This window comes from Fonsecaea erecta (assembly GCF_001651985.1).
Source record: "Fonsecaea erecta strain CBS 125763 chromosome Unknown Scaff2, whole genome shotgun sequence".
NCBI classification, from domain to species: domain Eukaryota; kingdom Fungi; phylum Ascomycota; class Eurotiomycetes; order Chaetothyriales; family Herpotrichiellaceae; genus Fonsecaea; species Fonsecaea erecta.
In genome coordinates, this window is record NW_017387245.1 from 2,196,825 (window position 1) to 2,214,028 (window position 17,204).

Genomic DNA, 17,204 nt, shown 5'->3' on the forward strand with positions numbered 1-17,204 from the left:
AGTTCACAGCCATGATCAACAAGTCTGGCACCTTGAAAAGTAGGTAGGTCCCTGTTAATAGACTGTTCTGTGATGAGTGGAAACAAGTAGAGGTTGAATATCGCGTTCCATATGAATTTGGGTTGCTCGCTTTGCCGAGGGCCAAACGTCCATCGCCTCGGGCAGCTTCGTCACCAAACTGTACGTTCCCCCCTTTCACTCCTGTGCATAGCGGCTGTAGCGTCGCCGCCATCGTCTCAGATCAAGGCTACCGGTACTGGTCCATGTTCGAAGATCCAAATCAATCGAACGCAAAATGCCAGCACAACTCACTGAGCGCCCTGGGGGAGACGATGACCCACCAGGGGCGAAAGACCACAGGTATTCGCCTATATGCTCATTGAGGAGCCAGGATGAATGCTGAGATGTGCTAGACGTCTTCGAAACCGTCTTGCTCAAAGGACGACGAGAGAGCGGAGGGCCGCATATATTCAACATTTGGAGAAGCAAGTGGCATCGTATCAACGAGAGGATGCAAACTCGCAAATACAGGACCTAATGAAAGAAGTGGCCGAGCTCCGTGGAGCATTGCAGAAAGCGCGAAGTAAACTTCTCAGCCTTGCCGCGACAGCAAATTCTTCGGCTGAATCTTTGGCATCGCATCTCCTTCTCAAGGGTTTGACTCATCTGAGAACGAATTGGTCCACGTTGGAAGCTGACATACTTCACAGCCGCAACGCAAGATCAGGATGTGCTCCAACCGTCGACTGAAGATCCAGACTGTATGGTTAACGACAAGGACGATTCTCCAGATGACGAGCACTCCGAAACGGCCAACATTGGGTGCCTAGACAAGGCACCAGAGGAGAAGAGAGAACACCCAGAGCCGACCGCCCAAAACAGCAGCAGCCTAGCACTGTCTGTGTCGTCCTCGCTCGGACATCAGGCAGCGCAGTCAATCTGTACAACGGTACAATGCCAGCGAGACGAAGTTGCGGAAGGGTTGGAATCTTCGTCATTCGATTTCTCGGAAGACGTAACGACTCTGACTTTCCCGCATACATCGGATAACCCAGACGCATTGGATTCGGAATTGATGGGCACAGCTACGGCCAGTGATGAGACCTGGAGTGCCTACGATCCCACCTGCTTCGGTAACAATTTTTCATCTGTTACGACCATGACAACGATGAATGGCAAAGACACGGGATGCTCGGCTGGCACTTCTGTGTTTTCAGCTCACCTGGATTGCATAATAAACATTCTTCGACGAGGGGGCATTGCACGCCAACACACCCGGTATATGCCTTTTTTCAATTTTGCTGCCTGAGGCTAGCTTCCCTCCTGACCCGGCGGTGCTGACAAGAGTGACGAGAACAGGGCCCCGGAACTGATGGACGCCATGATTGACGGATTTTTCGAGGAATGCTGGCCCAGCATGAAGAACTGGCTCGAGATCACAGACTCCTACACGACTATCCGATGGGTGCTGTGGTGGCAAGTGACACGTACCGCCGAAGCCTCAGCTGATATTCCCGCTACGAATACACCCACGCCTGTCCAGATTGCCCTTCCCCATCTCTCTGCCATCGACTGGATTCCCTTTCCAAGTATCCGCAACAATTTGATACTGTCGGACGGTTATGACATCGACCAAGTCTTCCGCAACCTGCATAAGTCGTTTGTACTGCAGAATGAATTCCCCATTCGAGATGGATTCGCTGCCCGGTCGTACAAAAGCGTAACCGGTCTTGTTCAGACCGCGTTACGAACCACTCTCGATCCATCCGATCCAGCAGGCTATGGAGCGGCCCACGACCTGTGGAGCGAAGGGCCGCTAAAACGAACCAAAGCGGCAACGAGTGCTTATTGCCAGCAACTGATAAATTTTGGCCGATGGGTGCTGAAACTGGATCCAAGTTTCTTCGTGAAATACCCCGGCCTTTATGATCCGTCTATAGTGGCAGAGGGAATTTGTTTGGACCTTGTCAACGCACCGGACGTGCCACCACCGAGGCCTCTCGACATGAATGCAGTGAACACTTACGCTAGTTTGCTGTTAAAAGACCAGAATTATCGCACGTACGGAATGGACTTGAGGATCCATCACACGCCGACGCAAAGAAAGAGGTAACGGAAGGGAGAAGTGATCACCAGATTGTGCGTTGCCCCCAACCTCCGACGAGGATCTAACTTGAGTTTCCTCGTACTTAGTTACACTACCGCCTCGGTCAATTGAAGCTCCTAAATTCCTCATCCGGTGTCGATTTCAATGCTTCAGGATGACCCTACCCAGCCTACTCTGAAGTTCCACCGCCTCCGTGAACTCTCTGATTCACATGGTCAAAGTCTGATTGTGCCGGGTCGATGTTGACGAAATCGGTCTCTCCATTGATGCCAAATGCGTAGCTCCTGCGTAGCTTCAGCCAGCGTTGTTTTGCTGTTGGTTGCAGCGCCCTGTGTTCTCTGCTGTACCCAGCCGTCTTGGATGAGCTTTCGAAGGTCGTGCATACGGGAAGTTGATGGCATGCGAGGCCCATGGTGGTAATATGAACAGCCGAAGACGCGTTTCCTGTGATGAATATCTTCCTGTCTGTCCACCTCTCGTTCGATCGAGAGTGCCCCTGGTCTATTGACAGCCTTGCCTTACGAGAGCCAGTCAGAGGGCAGTAGTATAGCGATTGTGAGGACCGTGGCTCTCCCACTCTCGATGACTCTGGTGAAATTTGACCAGTATTGAACGTGCCCTCGCTCATTCTTAAGTTGACCTTAGGAAGTCTTTTTATGAGTTGGGAGGGCAAATTAAGACTGCAATAATAATTTTGGCAATGCGATAACCACTTTGGAGCATCACATGACTACGCGTTTGGAAGGAACGGGCGCGTCGCGGGGAATGTCGTTGCAGCCACTCCAGCTTCAACTGCACCCTCAACATAGCAACACATGACCGGGCCGAGAATACCCTTGATGTATTGCACTGCCCTGGATTCTCAGCATCCATGACTGGGTTTGCGTCAGCCTTTTATCGTGGTGTAAATGGCCGAAGATTGCGCAAACCCGCTGCTGGCGGAATGGTTGAAAGAATGGATGGATGAAGCAAGACAACGGAATAGCAAAGGTTATACCGTGTATGCTGTCCTCTCCCCTGACATTTCATGCGGTTATACTAACAGTCACAGTTATAAGAAGGCCTATCAGTCCGTCAAAGCGTGCCCTTTGACCTTTAACCACCCATCCGAAGCTCAGCAGCTCAACGGCCTCGGTCCAAAACTTTGCGACCGACTGACGGAGAAGCTCAAAAAGCATTGCGAGCAAAATGGTCTGCCTATGCCCAAGAAGAAACGCAAGAGAAATCAGACGTCGGAAGACGGGCCATTAGATGCCGCCCAAGGCGATGATGATGAACAGTCCTCGCCTGTGCGGCGCAAGCGGAAGGCCCAACCATACGTTCCAAAATATCGATCGGGCGCCTATGGGTTGATGGTGGCCCTCGGCACCCTGGACCGAGAAAGCAACCAGGCTATCCCGAAAATCGACCTGATTGAACTTGCACAACCTCACTGCGATGCGAGCTACACTGTCCCGAGCGATCCTACGAAGTTTTTCACGGCCTGGAAGTCTATGCAAACATTGGAGTCAAAAGAGCTTGTCTGCACCAAAGGCCATCCGACCAAGAGATATTATTTGTCTGACGAAGGATGGGAGGTTGCAGAAGGTATCCAGGCAAGCATCAATGGCCGACCTGTTGCGGCAAAGAAATCGAAACAGGGAAATTCCGCACCAACTCGTGGCGTGAAAGGTTCGAAATCGGCTTCAGCGGAGCCGGGAAAGAAACAACCAGCTTCGGCTGCTCCACTGCAGAACAGCGGCCTCAGTGGCTTTGCAGCTCGCAAATTCTTTGATCAGGTCGAGGTTTTATCGGTCTCTGAGAATGACTGGCCCGAGTCAGAACCGGAGACGAGGACTGTCGGCTTTGGAAGCGGAAAGCTTGCTGAGAGGCCGACGACATCAAGCTCCTCTATGGAAGACACCATTATCCTGCCAGCTGGGAGCTTTGAGGTCAAAATGGTACTTGATATGCGTGAAGTCCGCACAACGACGGACCGAGATTACATTTCTGGAGAACTGAAGAAGCTCGGCGTGACCCCGATTATTCGCTCACTCCCCCTGGGCGATGTCTTGTGGGTTGCAGAAGTAAATCCACTCTACGCCGACAGTCTCAAGGCAGCAACCGTCGGCGACGAGGCTGGCGGCAAAATGGAAATCATGTTGGAACACATTCTCGAGCGCAAAAGGCTGGATGACCTCATCAGCAGCATCAAAGACGGGCGTTTCCACGAACAGAAATTCCGGCTGCACAAGTCAGGCATAAAGAACGTCACTTACCTCATTGAGGAGTACTCGATCTCTTCAGAAAAAAGTGACAAATATGGGGATGCACTGGAGAGTGCCATCGCCAGTATGCAAGTGGTGGACAACTTCTTTGTCAAGCAAACGGCGAAGCTCGACGACACGATTCGTTACCTTGCCCGTATGACCAGAACCCTGAAGGGCCTGTATGAGAGCAAGGACATCAACGTCATTCCCGCCCAAAGCTTCGAGGCTGAGGCCGTGTCATTGTTATTGGAACGGTTCAGAAAGACTTCACCGGAGAGGGTCGTTGGGATGACATTCTCCGTATTTAGTGCCATGTGCGACAAGTCCGAGAGCATGACGCTTCGAGATGTCTATCTCAAGATGCTAATGTGTACAAGAGGTGTCACTGGAGAGAAGGCGATTGAAATTCAGAAGATCTGGCCAACACCGCGTGCTCTGGCCGAAGCGTTCGAGGCCCACGAAAAGGGCAACGCGCGGGATGCAATGATCAGCGATCGCCTTGGGTCTGCCATTCCTAGGAAGAAGGTGGCCAGGGCGCTGAGCACCAAAATTGCAGAGATCTGGGGGTGACATTGTGTCTGTTGAGACCGAGGACTGCTATGGGGTTCATGACTTATTACGGCATAAGATACGTGTGTATACTGAGCGTGCGCCACCTTTGCGGGGACATCATAGGCGGCATCAGAGGCGTCCGTTGGGGTTTAGCGTTCCCAGCGACATTGTATGCAGCGTCTGCCATTGTATGGATTCGCACCAGAGCGGATTCCGGCACCATGACCCATGGAGCACGAGACCCGACGACGAAGCCTTGACCAAGCAACTGCAAGCCTTTGCTCGCCTTCGTTTGCCTGCATCGAATCAAGATGGCCTCGAGCGACGATCAGGCCGGCCTCTATCCACCCCACACACGGCACGGTGACGGAACTCGGGGGGTCGCTGATCGACATAATACGGGTAACGCTACTGTTAGTACTGTGACATTGAGATCTGCGTCAGTCCTTAAAGCATGAGGGGCCCCAGCGACCAGGATTCCTCTCTTCCCGTCGCACACCATCACACAAATTGATTTCGCCTTTTTGAGGCTGTCCCAAATCTACGTTGCCTATATCCTGCTCTCTTCGAGGTGGAGAGTCAATAGGATAGCGTGACCTACGCAGGGTGGCGATGTGTCTTTGTCCCTTGGACGGACAGACGACGAAATTACAGAGCGGAGTTCCAATATTGTAGGACTACCCTCGACAAGAAGTCAAGGCAGCCCACCTTTGCTGCGACGACCACCTTCAGAACATCAACCCGCATGAGAGCGCAAGTCACCTAAACGTAAAGCCGCCTCTTCTGCAATGCTTGGAATTGAAGGTCTCTCGGACGCCTCCTTCCGTGGCGATGAGCGCTGGAGAAAGGCATCAAAATGGACAGGTCACGCTCCGTGGTTTGTGCTTGCGATCGGCATATTGAGTATGATTGAGATCGCACTGGGGGCGGTATGGATTGCGTCGCTGACCACCGACCTGAACTTGTAAGTCGCCATTCGTTCCAGATTGGCCCTCCCTTCCCTTGGAAAGGATACTAACATCAGCCCTCCCGATAGCGGCCAGGTCATCCAACCTATCCTCATCCCAGGGCTGGCCTTCTTCAATGCCATCCCTTCTCTCCACCTACACGTGCTTGCCCGGGTGAATCCACCTCGACTGGCACTGTGGTTCTCCGCGACGCTATCGATCATCCATTTCGTCAGCTCCGTCCTCTTCATGGGCGCCTGCGTCGGAAATCACTCGCACGGGTCGCTGCAACGCAACGAATGCCCCTCGGCCACTGGTGGCAGTGAAGGCATTTGGGATGCTATGGTTGCCCTGCAGTTCATCAGCGCCGTCCTGTACGGTCTGGTCGCGGTGATGGCTTGGAAAGTTAGGAAGGTTGTGGAGGCTAGGGATGAGAGGATCGCCCAGGGCGTGGAAATGGTCAGCGAAGAGGAGAAACAGAGACGGGAGAGCGAGGCCAGGGAGAGGTGGAAGTATCTTTCTGCAGGTTGAGCAGAGAAAGTTTCTTGGTTATCCTTTTAGGGTGCCTGACCGACGTGTTGCAGCGGGGCCTTGCATGTCGAATTCATTGTGCACGATACACATCATTGCAGCATAAATTTCCGGTGGGAGCGTTGATGTTCTCTGTTTGGTTACCAGAACCAGTCTTGTTAGCCATGAACAACGACACTGAAGGAGAACGCCAGCGGCTACATATGGGGTGAGCATATCAAAAGCCCACTTATCATTAGAGCGAAGCAGCTATAATATATAGGCGTCCTTAGGACCAGACAAGAATCTTGCTGATGATGAGCAGTGCGAAAACAAAGTCCAAAGACACCGAGATATACACAGTGGCTGGCTCCCATGCCGCTTTAACTGCCGCATAACTCGTGATCGTAAATGTTTAGAGCAGCGGGAGGGTTTGTCCCAAAGAAGTCTGCCAGCAAGCGAAGACGCCGGTGCGCATCCACGCATCCCAGCCTCAGGCAAGCTACTGCATCTTGCATCCGAGTCCCATTCCACTTTGGGTGTTTGTTTGCACTGGACCAAACATTCATTCACTACTCACACTCTAGCCTCCGCGTGTGCTGCGCCGGACCTCCTCGCCGTATGGCCTCACAACAAGCTTACCCGCAAAACCGCACGAGGTAGCATGCGACAACGAAGCATGCGACTGCACGCGCCATGTCACGTAACAAAGAAAACAACCCTCTTTCCGCGACCCAGCGGAACGCGGCCACCGCTCCCTTGCACAGGGCTCTCCCCAGCGAGGAGTTCTTCACCGACAGCTTGATCGACGACACCCGCCTCTCGAATGTCTCGCATATACCGTCTCCAGTCAAGACAGGGTCTGTCAAGCCTCGACGCGCACTCGCCGGCACGAGCAAGACGTTGCAGAGATCGAGCCGCACTTCCCTGTTCGACTATACTGCGGCCCGAACGAGTAAACAATTGAAGCCATCACCGAAGATCTCTACGAGGAAAAGCCCAAGCCCTGCACGAACGAATGGCCTGACCACGCCGCCGCATTCCCGACACGGCCCGCCCCTCCAGAGCCCTACTGAGTTCTCCAGCCCGCCTGGTGGTCTACACGAGTCGTACCAAAGAATCGCGGATGAGGAGGATCTGGCTGCGACGGAGGTGGATGACGAGGACGACATCAATGGCGACGACCAGCAGGATACGTTTGAGATAAACTTGGACGTGGACCCTACAGGAGATGGAATAGTCACGGAACAATCAGCACCGATAGAAGTTTCGCAACAGCCTACGCCGGTTCAATCTCCATCGCCAGTCCGCGCCGCGGACGAGCGCGGTGAAAGTCTCTCAGAACCCCCGACCTTGGATTTCGTCAAGAACGAGATGACCGACAGGGTGCTCGCTGCGAAATTGACGCCCCATGTCGTTGATCGCGCGAAAGATCGTGCCAGACTGGAAAAGCTCCGACAGAGCCACATACCAATCAATTTCGGAGAAAAGTCCAAGGAAGAGCAGACTAACGTGGAGCCCCGACGGAACGGTCTCGCGAGCGTCGCAAGTCGTGGACCGATCTCCTTCGACAATGTTTTGGCCGTGGAGACAAACGGGCTGCACAGGACGTACTCAGACACAAGTGTAGACTTCGACCCTCAAAAGAGGATCCAGGCCTTCAGACGAGCAACGCGTCCCATGGTCAGCAAGACTGTTTCTGAAGATGACGATGGTAGCGATACGCCTCCAGAACTGCGGGAAAAGGAGAGATTGGTGGCCTTCAGCAAATCCACTCGGCCGAAGAAGAAAGACGACGGAGAACCCGAATTACAGAGACCAGCGTCCGTGCCAAAAACCATAGCATTTTCACGTGCGCATGGCCGACCTGGTCCTCACAGGACGCCCTCCGACACTATCGAGGATCAGGGACTACCCGAAGACCCTACAGTTGCATCCATTGCTTCGACAGTATCCGAACCTCTTCCCGGGACCACTGTGAGGCCGGACGACGGTCGAGCAACACGTTCATTCATTGCCCGATGGCGCAAAGAGACTGCGGAGCGACGCGCTCTAAAGGCTCGAGAAGATGCTGATCGTAGCGAGTCCCATATTGACTCCGCCGCCGCAGCTGCAGATGTCCCATTGCCATCCATCGAAAGGTCTTCCACTCCTCAAGAAACTCCACCGAAACCCATTCCCTCTCCGATTCAAAACCAAAGGTCCATGGAGCGGATGCGGAAGTGGGAGAATGATTTCACAGGTCTTTCATTCCAGGTGTCAGAAAGCCCACCTGTTCGGGCGCGGACGAGCCTCAACGATACCCTCAGAGAAAAAGAGATTGAAGACCTCGCCAAAAAGTCTGTTACTACAAACAGGCTGGATGAAATCCGTGAAAAGAATCCGAATGTCATCGTCCGGAAGTCTTCTCGGAATTTCAGTCCACAGGAGCCCAAATTCGCACCACTGGAGCCGCAGGACAAAATCGACCTCAAGGATCCCGGAGAAGCGGTACCAGACACACCAGTTGTTGTGTATAGGTCATCAAGCAGTAGTACGGACAAATCCAAATCGTCTCAGCGATCAATGCCAGATTCATTGGATCAACTGCAGAGGCTGGCTCGGGCCGTCAGCACTACCCCGAGACAAAGCCCGGCTGCGTTATCGGTTGCTCTTGACGATGCATCTGCAGTCCCATTGCCCCCATCGGAAGACGACCTGAAGTCTCAATCTACACTGGCAGATCACGAGGATGTCGACAATAAGAGGAAAGTGGCCGAGACTCCGAGGGTCGTGGGCGCATGGACGGATACCATTTTACCGGACACTGTCAAGTCGAGAATTCAAACACAGAGGGTCAACAAGTATGCGCAAACACCTCATGTCAATGTAGGAGGGTGGATGGAAACACCGCTTCCTAACGGAGATCGGATGCCTAGTATCCAGATACCGAGGATCGTCGAAGAGGAGACGGAGGAATTAATGAATGAAGAATACCCAACAGACAATATGACAGCGGATCACATGGAACGTGACAATACTCCACCAACAGTCCCATTGATGCAGGAGCCAGAGTCAAAAGTTGGTCTGGGGAAGGAGGAGGTCATTCTCCCCAAAAGTGCTCTGACAAATGTTCTGAACGAAGCCAAACAGAAGCGGCTGGCATCACACGATATCACAGATACTTCTCGAGACGAGAATGACACGCTGAACCTGGGCGACGCCACTATCCAGAGCTTTGAAGACCTCCTCACCGACGCTGCAGACATCACTGCGGACCTGACCAGCCTCATCAAAGCTGGTACTGCGGAGGAAGTCCTGGCTCTGAAAGAGAGGAACAGATTGACAGCTCCTGTTACTTTAGATGAGGATAATTCATCTGCATCTGAGGTTGCCTTTATTGGTCATTTGACAAGTCGGATGGAGAGACTGATGTCAAATTTGCATGAAGCTAAAAAGGGCATCGCCAGGCTGGAGCAGAGAGTCTCTCACTCACCACCGTTGTCGTTAGAAGAATCGGATCTACAAACACAGACGCTCGTGGCTGTCCAGGATCCAGACCGAGCCTCTGGCCAAAGAGGGCCAGTCACCATCTCGTCCTTCATGGACCTTCCCATCGCATACACAACATTCACTCTTCCCATTCCCCTCCTGTTCCATCCGCGAACAGCATCTCAAGACAACAGACGCCGCAATCAGCTGATCGACCTTCTTCCTGGTAGTCCAACATGGCTGGGATATCTCACCTTCTCCATCTGGATATGGTACATCCTCGAATGCCTCCTCGCAGAGATCTACGCGAGGCCGCTCTATGCGGAAAGGTACGTCTGGCCAACTCAGCCAGAGCCAGAGTTTCCTTTCGTACTTCCGACAATGCTCTGGAGATGGACCCTCGGTGCACGCCTGGGAGATGTGCTCACTGCGCCTGTGGTGATGACCTCCAATGTGGTGTGGAGACTGATAGTGGCCATCTGGAAAGTTGTCGGAATGTGGTTGGGATGGTCAGATGGGTTCGTCGATGATGGCAGGACCTCCATGGCAACTGCTACGAAATCCGCTGTCCAAGCTGTCAAAAGTCTTATTTCCGGAGCTACTGGCGCCAACCCCCTTGAACTGGAAGGTTTGAGTATGATGAATGACGAAATTTTATGAACGATTCAACGATACGGTTACGCAGAAATACTGTGCGGGTATTGATTGCATGGATAGGCGACTACAGGTTCACTTGGTGAATATCGGCGCTGGATAATTTTGTGCTGAATCGGATATAACATTGGATATGGAAAACAGGTCCGAGAATCCCAAGTGTGCATGCACGGCGTTGGCGCGGACGGTGGTGCTGGTGGCACTGGAACGGTCTCAAGACTTCATTTGTGTGCGTGGCTAACTCATCAGAGCCTGATTTGATAGCTTCGGGGTTTCATTTCTCATTTGGGAGGGGCTGGACCATGTCTTTTGGATCGTGGAAGAGATGGGAGGACCACCAGGACAGGGAAGAGGCCTTGCCGCAAGGCTTGCTATTTACTCGGGGAGAGTCGGAGTTGCGTTGCGGCGTGCTTTTTAGGTTGATTGAACTGGGCTCAAAGAGGTTTGAGTTGGGCCTTCCTTTGAGGTGGGATGGGGGCAATGGTCGGGGATTGCTGCTGCTGTTGCTCTGTTGATTGTATGTACTCCTAGTCAGTGTGTATACAATACTTGACTCACTATCACCACCCCTGTGGGTAGGCAGGACCAACGAGTAATCCGACTCCCTTCCTTGTGGGTTGAACACGTCCGTTCATGGCTCCTATAGACCTTCAACTTATGTACATAACTGCCTCTGTCTTGCTTTTTTTGTCCCTTTCTTGCAGTATGTACATACATGATTACAACCATGTCAGGCAGAGATTTGAATAAACAATGAAACAAAAAGACCTTTGGTTGTTTTTTTTTTGTTTTTTCCCATTTATTTCATCATGGGTGAGTGAGAGGCGAGGTACATTAAGATATCAGATACGTTCGTCCCTCTCCATACGCGTCCCTTCGGGTCTGCTGCAGACTCCTGCCTGAATATTACCGTTGATACAGTACATTGTCATTTATTAGAATGCATCCATAGTCGTTAGAACCAACCCAAACACTTCCTTGTAGCGAGCCATCCATTTACTTCCTTTTCCCGTTTTCCGTTTCCACTCGTTTCCCCAGAGGAATGTTATATTTTCCCCCCGACTCTGTCTCTCTTTCCTTTCTCCTCCTTCGCACTCTCCCTGTATGCCCGTTCTTCTCTCGTTTCGTCACATCCTTGCGATCTCCTTCCCCCACACGCGATTCAGGACCCACGTGACAACAATGACCACGCGGCTGCGCCAGTTGCGGTTCCACATCAGGCTGCCGCTGCGCCAGGCCAGCCAGGCACTGCGGCCCGTCCAGCCCTCATGGTTGGGACCCTTGCCCGCGATGACGCCGTCGTGCGCGCCGATGTACGACACCAGTTGCTTCTGCGAGTACGTGAAGGGCGTGCTGAATGCGTCGTCGGTGGAGGAGAGGACCGACGTTGCAGGTGAGGGCGAAGAAGCGGATTTTGCTGCTGCGAGAGATTTGGCCAGGGCGGCGAAGTTCTGCACGAGGTACCGTGCCTTCTGCACCGCGACTTCGGCGGTTGTGGGCAGCGAGGCGCCCTCGACATCGGCGGCATCGCCCAGTGCGAAGACGCTGTCGTAGACTTGGCCAGTCTCCCCAGTCTTGAACACCCGGAGGTGGCCGTCGGTCAAGATGCGCTTGAGGCCGCGCTGGGACAGTTTGACGTCGATCTTGTCCAATAACGGGACGTGCTTGTTGCCTGTGGCCCAAATCAGCATGCCGTAGGGCACTCGGCCCTTGTCCTTGATGTACAGTGCCTGTTCGTCGACTCGCTCGATCTTGGTGTTGGGCGCCACGTCAATATGGCGCCGTTCCAGCTGGCTCGCGGCGTATTCGTGCAGCTTGTTGTCGTACGCACTCAGGATGTGCGGCGCAACGTCGTAGACGGAGATGCTCACGTACTGTGCGACCAGAGGGTAGGTGTGCCGCAGCTCGTCCTGACACAGGTCGTCCAGTTCGGCGGTGAGTTCGATGCCGGTGGGGCCGCCGCCGACGATGGCGACGTGGAGGAGTTCCCGCGCACGTTCGGGGGTGACGTTGGGAAGCGACGCCTTCTCCAGCAGGTCGAAGAGCGTCTTGCGCACTCTCATCGCGTCCGAGACGTTCTTGATGAAGATGGCATTCTCGGACACGCCGGGAGTGTCGAACGTGTTCGGCATGCACCCGGGCGCCAGGAGCAGGAAGTCGTACTCGACGTCGAATTCGTCCTTGGCGAGTTCTGGGTCGTCATCAAAGGCCGGGGCACAGCGACAAGTCTTGGTCTGGAAATTCACGTCGAGCACATTGGCTTTGATGAAGCGCAGGGCGGACCGCGATTTGCTGCGCACCGGCTCTTCGGCCAGGTAGAAGTTGAATAGACCGACTGCCGCAGAGGCGAGCAGTGGCGTGTACGCCGACGTGCGACGGGGAGAGAGCAAGGTTATGGAATACGCGTTGAGATCGATGTTCTCCGCCAGGTAGAAGCCTGCCCACCCGGAGCCGATGATGACCAGGCGAGGTTTGCTCGGGCTTGTCATTGCATCAAAACGATATTATGGCTTGGTTTCTTGACGGGAGATGAAGTCTGCCCTGGTGATAATGGAGACTCGGGAATATATCTCCCAGAGTGCTCAAAGCACGACCAATTCAGCTTACCCACGTACAGGCCACTCAATTCACGATGAGCCAGGGTATCATTAGGCAGCAGTCTGGACTGGACGACCAAGGAAGCAAAGAACTGGGCTGACTTACTTGATGTCCGTGCCTGATAGGGTTAACTGACTTTTGACATGCCAGCCTGGACCTGGGAGATGCCGTGGCCAACTCAACTCGCCCAGTTCCAAGTCTTGGGGAACGTTGTCGATCAACCAATCAGAGGAGACAGATACCTTTCAGCCCGAATCAAGTATCAAGTCGGGAAATCTCCCAAGCCCGGATAGTCCGGTCATGTTTGACCTCAGCAGCATGCAGGGACGATATTGGTCAGCGTACTACCCATAGGAGCAAGCATGTACTGTACAAAGATGTGAGAGAAATGAACAATGCATGTGAGTGTGAGAAGGACAGAATACGAACATGCCCAATGGGCCAATGCTGCCAAGCCGGACACGGAATTCCGAGTTCTTCCGAACTACGTGCCGACTTGATCACATGATCACATGATCCCGACTATAATGGCGCATGAGGGCATAGCTGAACGACCCATGTCGACAAAGGTTACATGCAACACACCAAGGACGGCACAGAATGCGACGACAATGCACGATTCTCTTCTTCTGTCGGGAAGTTCATTGATCCATTCAACTCAGACGACAGTGCCCCTTCAGGGGCGGTTGCTGCCACCGTGCAGTAAAACACCCCCCTCGCCCACCCTTGGTAGTAGTACTGTCACGTATCACTTTTTGCTCCCTTCCTATCCATGATGACAATTTCGGGGGATGCGCTTCCTCCCAGAGACCGAGCGCTACTTTCATCCATCCTTCAATGCTATCAACCTTTTGTCGGCAAGAATTCTTGGTGTACAAGTACAGTTTGCAATTAATGAAGAAAAGACCGGGCCATTCAGAAACCCCTTACCCAGCAACAAGTGCATGGTCTCCTCGCAATAACAGTTTTTCGACATTCTGTCCGTGCTTTTCGCCCATTTTCCTTTCGCAGAAAGAATCGAATTCCCGACTCCGTAAGATAAAATAGAGGAGAGATGATGTTGCCCTGGGCTGGTGTCATTTCACTTTACCATGCACTAATGGCCAGAATTGTAGCTGCCGTTCCATCCTCGGCCACCGCCGGCGCCGCCACCGCCACTGTATCCGGCATATGCACCGAACGCACTGTTGGAGGCGTAGCCCGCGTATCCAGTGTTCTGATGAGTGTTCTGGTGACCAGCGCCCAACCCCCCTCCGTACTGAGGATAGGCGCCGAAGGCCTGTTGACCTGAGTGTTGCGATGGAGGAGGCAAGCCACCTTGCTGACCGGGGAAATTGTTGACGGCAGATCCAGGACGACCACCTTGCATCGAGGGACTTGGACCTGATGCCTTGGTCGGATCCTCGGAATGAGCGCCATGTTGTTGAGGCAAGCCTTGAGCCTGTCCGAAACTGGAGGTAGAACGTCCGAAGGGGTCAGCCATGCCACCAAAGCCGGTGCTGCCTGCAGCACTCTGTTGAGCTTCCGAAGGCTGCGCAGACCCTGCTCGACCATAGCCTGCCTCCCGCCCAAAGCCGCTGACGTTGGCCGGAGACGACGAGTGCTCATACGAGTAACCCTGCTGAGGTTGTCCATACATGTTCGACTTGTACGTGTTGGCATAGTGATTTTGCGCATAGTTGTATTGACTGCCATAGTATTCGTTCTCTTGTTGACGTCGAACATCATCAAACATGGGACGGTTCGCTCCGTAACGGTGATTCATCGATGCAATATAATTGGCAGAATACTGAGGATACTGTTGGTTGTATGCATTCGGGTAGCCGTAACCGGGATATCCGTGACCCTGGTTTTGTTGTTGCATGTGGCCAGAAGGTTGTTGCGCTGTAGGATGACCAGGAATGCCAGGTGCGGGAGTATTTGGTCCACTGCCCTGCGCTTCCTGTTGACCCATTCCGTGTTGAGGACGTGAGGTGGTATACTGCCCCTGACTGTCCGGAGCAGAAGTACCAAACGTGCTGCCAGACCGTTGAGCCTCTTGCCCATGACCATACCCGTAGTAATTATTGTAAGCATCGCGACCGTAGTAAGCAGAATAGTCCGGCTGAGAGGTAGCCGTGCTGGGTTGATTTGGGACTTGGTTGGAGAAGGGTTCTTGAGACTGGGCTTGAGTGGTTGTTGGTGGTTGACCAAATGGATCGAACGGTTTCTGTCCTTGACCATATCGGTACTGGTCCGCGTACGCCGAAGATGTCTGCGGTGACGGTTCATGAGCCTGTTGCGGAACGGAGGGCAGACCCGATGCTGGTCGTTGCGCAGCCGGTGAGGCCTCAGCGAGCGGTTGAGTCGGTGCTGCAGTGGGCGCTTGCTGCGCTTCGGGCACAGCCGGAGGCAATGAAGCACGAGGGGCAGCGGGGGAGTCGTCTGGAAGTTGAGTACGCGTCTCAGGCTCCTCTCTGTCCTCGTCGACGTCAACGTCGTCCGGTCCGTTCAAGCCCAACTTGCCAAATTGTACGGCTGCCTTTTCGATGGCGTGATTGCCGGGCATAACAACCGCCTCCTGCTGTTCCATAACCTTTCTCGCGAAGCTAGCAGATCGGCTGGTGCCTCCGGTGGCTTTCAACGCAGTGGCAGCGTATCCTGACATTGGTCGAGCGGGGATCTTCGAGGGTTCTGGTGCGGCAAGCGGATCTTGGGTGCTTGCGACGGTGCTGGCTGCGGTAGCGGATTCAACGGGGTGAGACGTGTCTGGAAGTTTCTCCAGGTTCTGTTCTGTGAGTTCATCTTTAGGTGGTGTTAGATCTTTTCCTGTGTCGGAATGCGGCGCGGATGGCAGCTCACTTGGTCCTTCTTCGTTGTAGTCCAACGCTTCGATCGGAGGCGGCACGATTGGCTCAGTGGGAGGTATGGAATCTTCAATGGTCGGCTCAGGCTCAACTGGCAGTTGCTCGGGTTGTGCAACAGCAGGCGGAGGGGGCGCGGGAGCCTTCTTGGGAGCTGGAGCAGGGGCTGGTTTGGCAAACAATCCAGCCCATCCGCCGGGTTTGGCGGCAGCTGGTGCTGCACCGGAAGCGGGCTTGGGTTCTTCGGTTTGCAAAGAAGCGAGTGAATCCTTCCCAGGCTCATTTGGCCAACTCTCTGTCGCAGTCACTGTCGCGGTCGTATCACCATTTGTTGGCGCAGTCTCTAGGGTGGCCGCAGCCGCAACAGCGTCTGCTGGAGCGACCGATTCCACGCCGTCAGCAGTCGCCTGTGCGGGTTTTGTACCATTTGTATGTGCAGCAGAGACTGATTTCGCACCCCGGCCACCCCGAGCACCACGCTCAGCACCGCGACCTCTTCCTCGACCTTCAAAATTGCCACGGCCACGACCCCGAGTCGAAGCATCGGTTGAAGCGGGAGGAGCATCTTTGGGCTTTGGGTGTTTCTTCTTGACTTCACCCCACTGAGAGATGGTGCCTGACGTAGGATTGTTAGCAATTTCAAGCAAGTCAACGTGAATGGAAGCTCTCTCACCACTTGAGATGCGATCAACGGCAGCATTGACGTCGCCGTCAGTTTCATTCAAGGCATAGACCAAATCTTCATCACTCCAACCGGGACAGATTTCTTTGAGGAGAGGGACCTTGTCGCCAAACTTTTTGAGCAATTCTCCAACCTCACCCTGATCTTCCAGCGACGCAGGAGGGACGTTCTCTTGCTCGTGATCTGCTTTGTGTTGTGATCTCGAAGGATTGCGAGTGCCACGAAAACCACCTCTGCCGCCTCGAAACCCGCCGCGACCTCTTGGGCCGCTGCCGCGGCTTTGGACTTCTGCCATTGATGTGTAGGTGTAAGGTAGGTTGAAGGAGAAGATGGAAGGGAGGTGTGGATTCGACGGCGGTCGGCAAAGGGAGACGGGAGACAATAATGGTAAATTAGTGGAAGTCGCAGCTACTAAAAGAGCAGCCGGCTCCGCGGTGAAGGGTGGTCACAGGGTGAGGCAAGTGACAAGTGGGTGAGTTGGATCTAAAAGCACAGTGATGTTGACATGAAGACAGGAATTGTGGCCGGAACACATTCAAGAGGCTTGTTTGGTTTCAAAAAGGCAAAAGCAAAGGCGGCCACAGATTCTGG

General features: G+C 53.7%; 7 protein-coding genes across 7 annotated transcripts; 4 read left to right on the forward strand and 3 right to left on the reverse strand.

Moving 5' to 3' along the window:
- Positions 1-295: 295 nt before the first annotated feature.
- On the forward strand, positions 296-2,113 carry AYL99_02550 (hypothetical protein; the record flags this gene model as incomplete). Its single annotated transcript, XM_018834066.1, has 4 exons — positions 296-360; positions 414-655; positions 711-1,278; positions 1,360-2,113. The coding sequence occupies 4 exons, from the start codon at positions 296-298 to the stop codon at positions 2,111-2,113; spliced, it is 1,629 nt and encodes a 542-aa protein (XP_018696690.1).
- Positions 2,114-2,276: 163 nt separating this feature from the next.
- AYL99_02551 (hypothetical protein) lies at positions 2,277-2,519 on the reverse strand (the record flags this gene model as incomplete). The annotated part of the gene is made up of 2 exons (XM_018834067.1): positions 2,277-2,391; positions 2,455-2,519. 2 exons carry the CDS (start codon positions 2,517-2,519, stop codon positions 2,277-2,279), a joined length of 180 nt encoding a protein of 59 aa, XP_018696691.1.
- Positions 2,520-3,015: 496 nt separating this feature from the next.
- AYL99_02552 (hypothetical protein) lies at positions 3,016-4,926 on the forward strand (the record flags this gene model as incomplete). The annotated part of the gene is made up of 2 exons (XM_018834068.1): positions 3,016-3,107; positions 3,159-4,926. 2 exons carry the CDS (start codon positions 3,016-3,018, stop codon positions 4,924-4,926), a joined length of 1,860 nt encoding a protein of 619 aa, XP_018696692.1.
- Positions 4,927-5,696: 770 nt separating this feature from the next.
- AYL99_02553 (hypothetical protein) lies at positions 5,697-6,386 on the forward strand (the record flags this gene model as incomplete). Its single annotated transcript, XM_018834069.1, has 2 exons — positions 5,697-5,872; positions 5,945-6,386. The coding sequence occupies 2 exons, from the start codon at positions 5,697-5,699 to the stop codon at positions 6,384-6,386; spliced, it is 618 nt and encodes a 205-aa protein (XP_018696693.1).
- A 675-nt stretch (positions 6,387-7,061) lies between these two features.
- AYL99_02554 (hypothetical protein) lies at positions 7,062-10,496 on the forward strand (the record flags this gene model as incomplete). The annotated part of the gene is made up of 1 exon (XM_018834070.1): positions 7,062-10,496. The coding sequence occupies one exon, from the start codon at positions 7,062-7,064 to the stop codon at positions 10,494-10,496; it is 3,435 nt and encodes a 1,144-aa protein (XP_018696694.1).
- Positions 10,497-11,617: 1,121 nt separating this feature from the next.
- On the reverse strand, positions 11,618-12,979 carry AYL99_02555 (hypothetical protein; the record flags this gene model as incomplete). The annotated part of the gene is made up of 1 exon (XM_018834071.1): positions 11,618-12,979. The coding sequence occupies one exon, from the start codon at positions 12,977-12,979 to the stop codon at positions 11,618-11,620; it is 1,362 nt and encodes a 453-aa protein (XP_018696695.1).
- A 1,205-nt stretch (positions 12,980-14,184) lies between these two features.
- On the reverse strand, positions 14,185-16,908 carry AYL99_02556 (hypothetical protein; the record flags this gene model as incomplete). Its single annotated transcript, XM_018834072.1, has 2 exons — positions 14,185-16,547; positions 16,605-16,908. 2 exons carry the CDS (start codon positions 16,906-16,908, stop codon positions 14,185-14,187), a joined length of 2,667 nt encoding a protein of 888 aa, XP_018696696.1.
- Between the last annotated feature and the right edge of the window lie 296 nt (positions 16,909-17,204).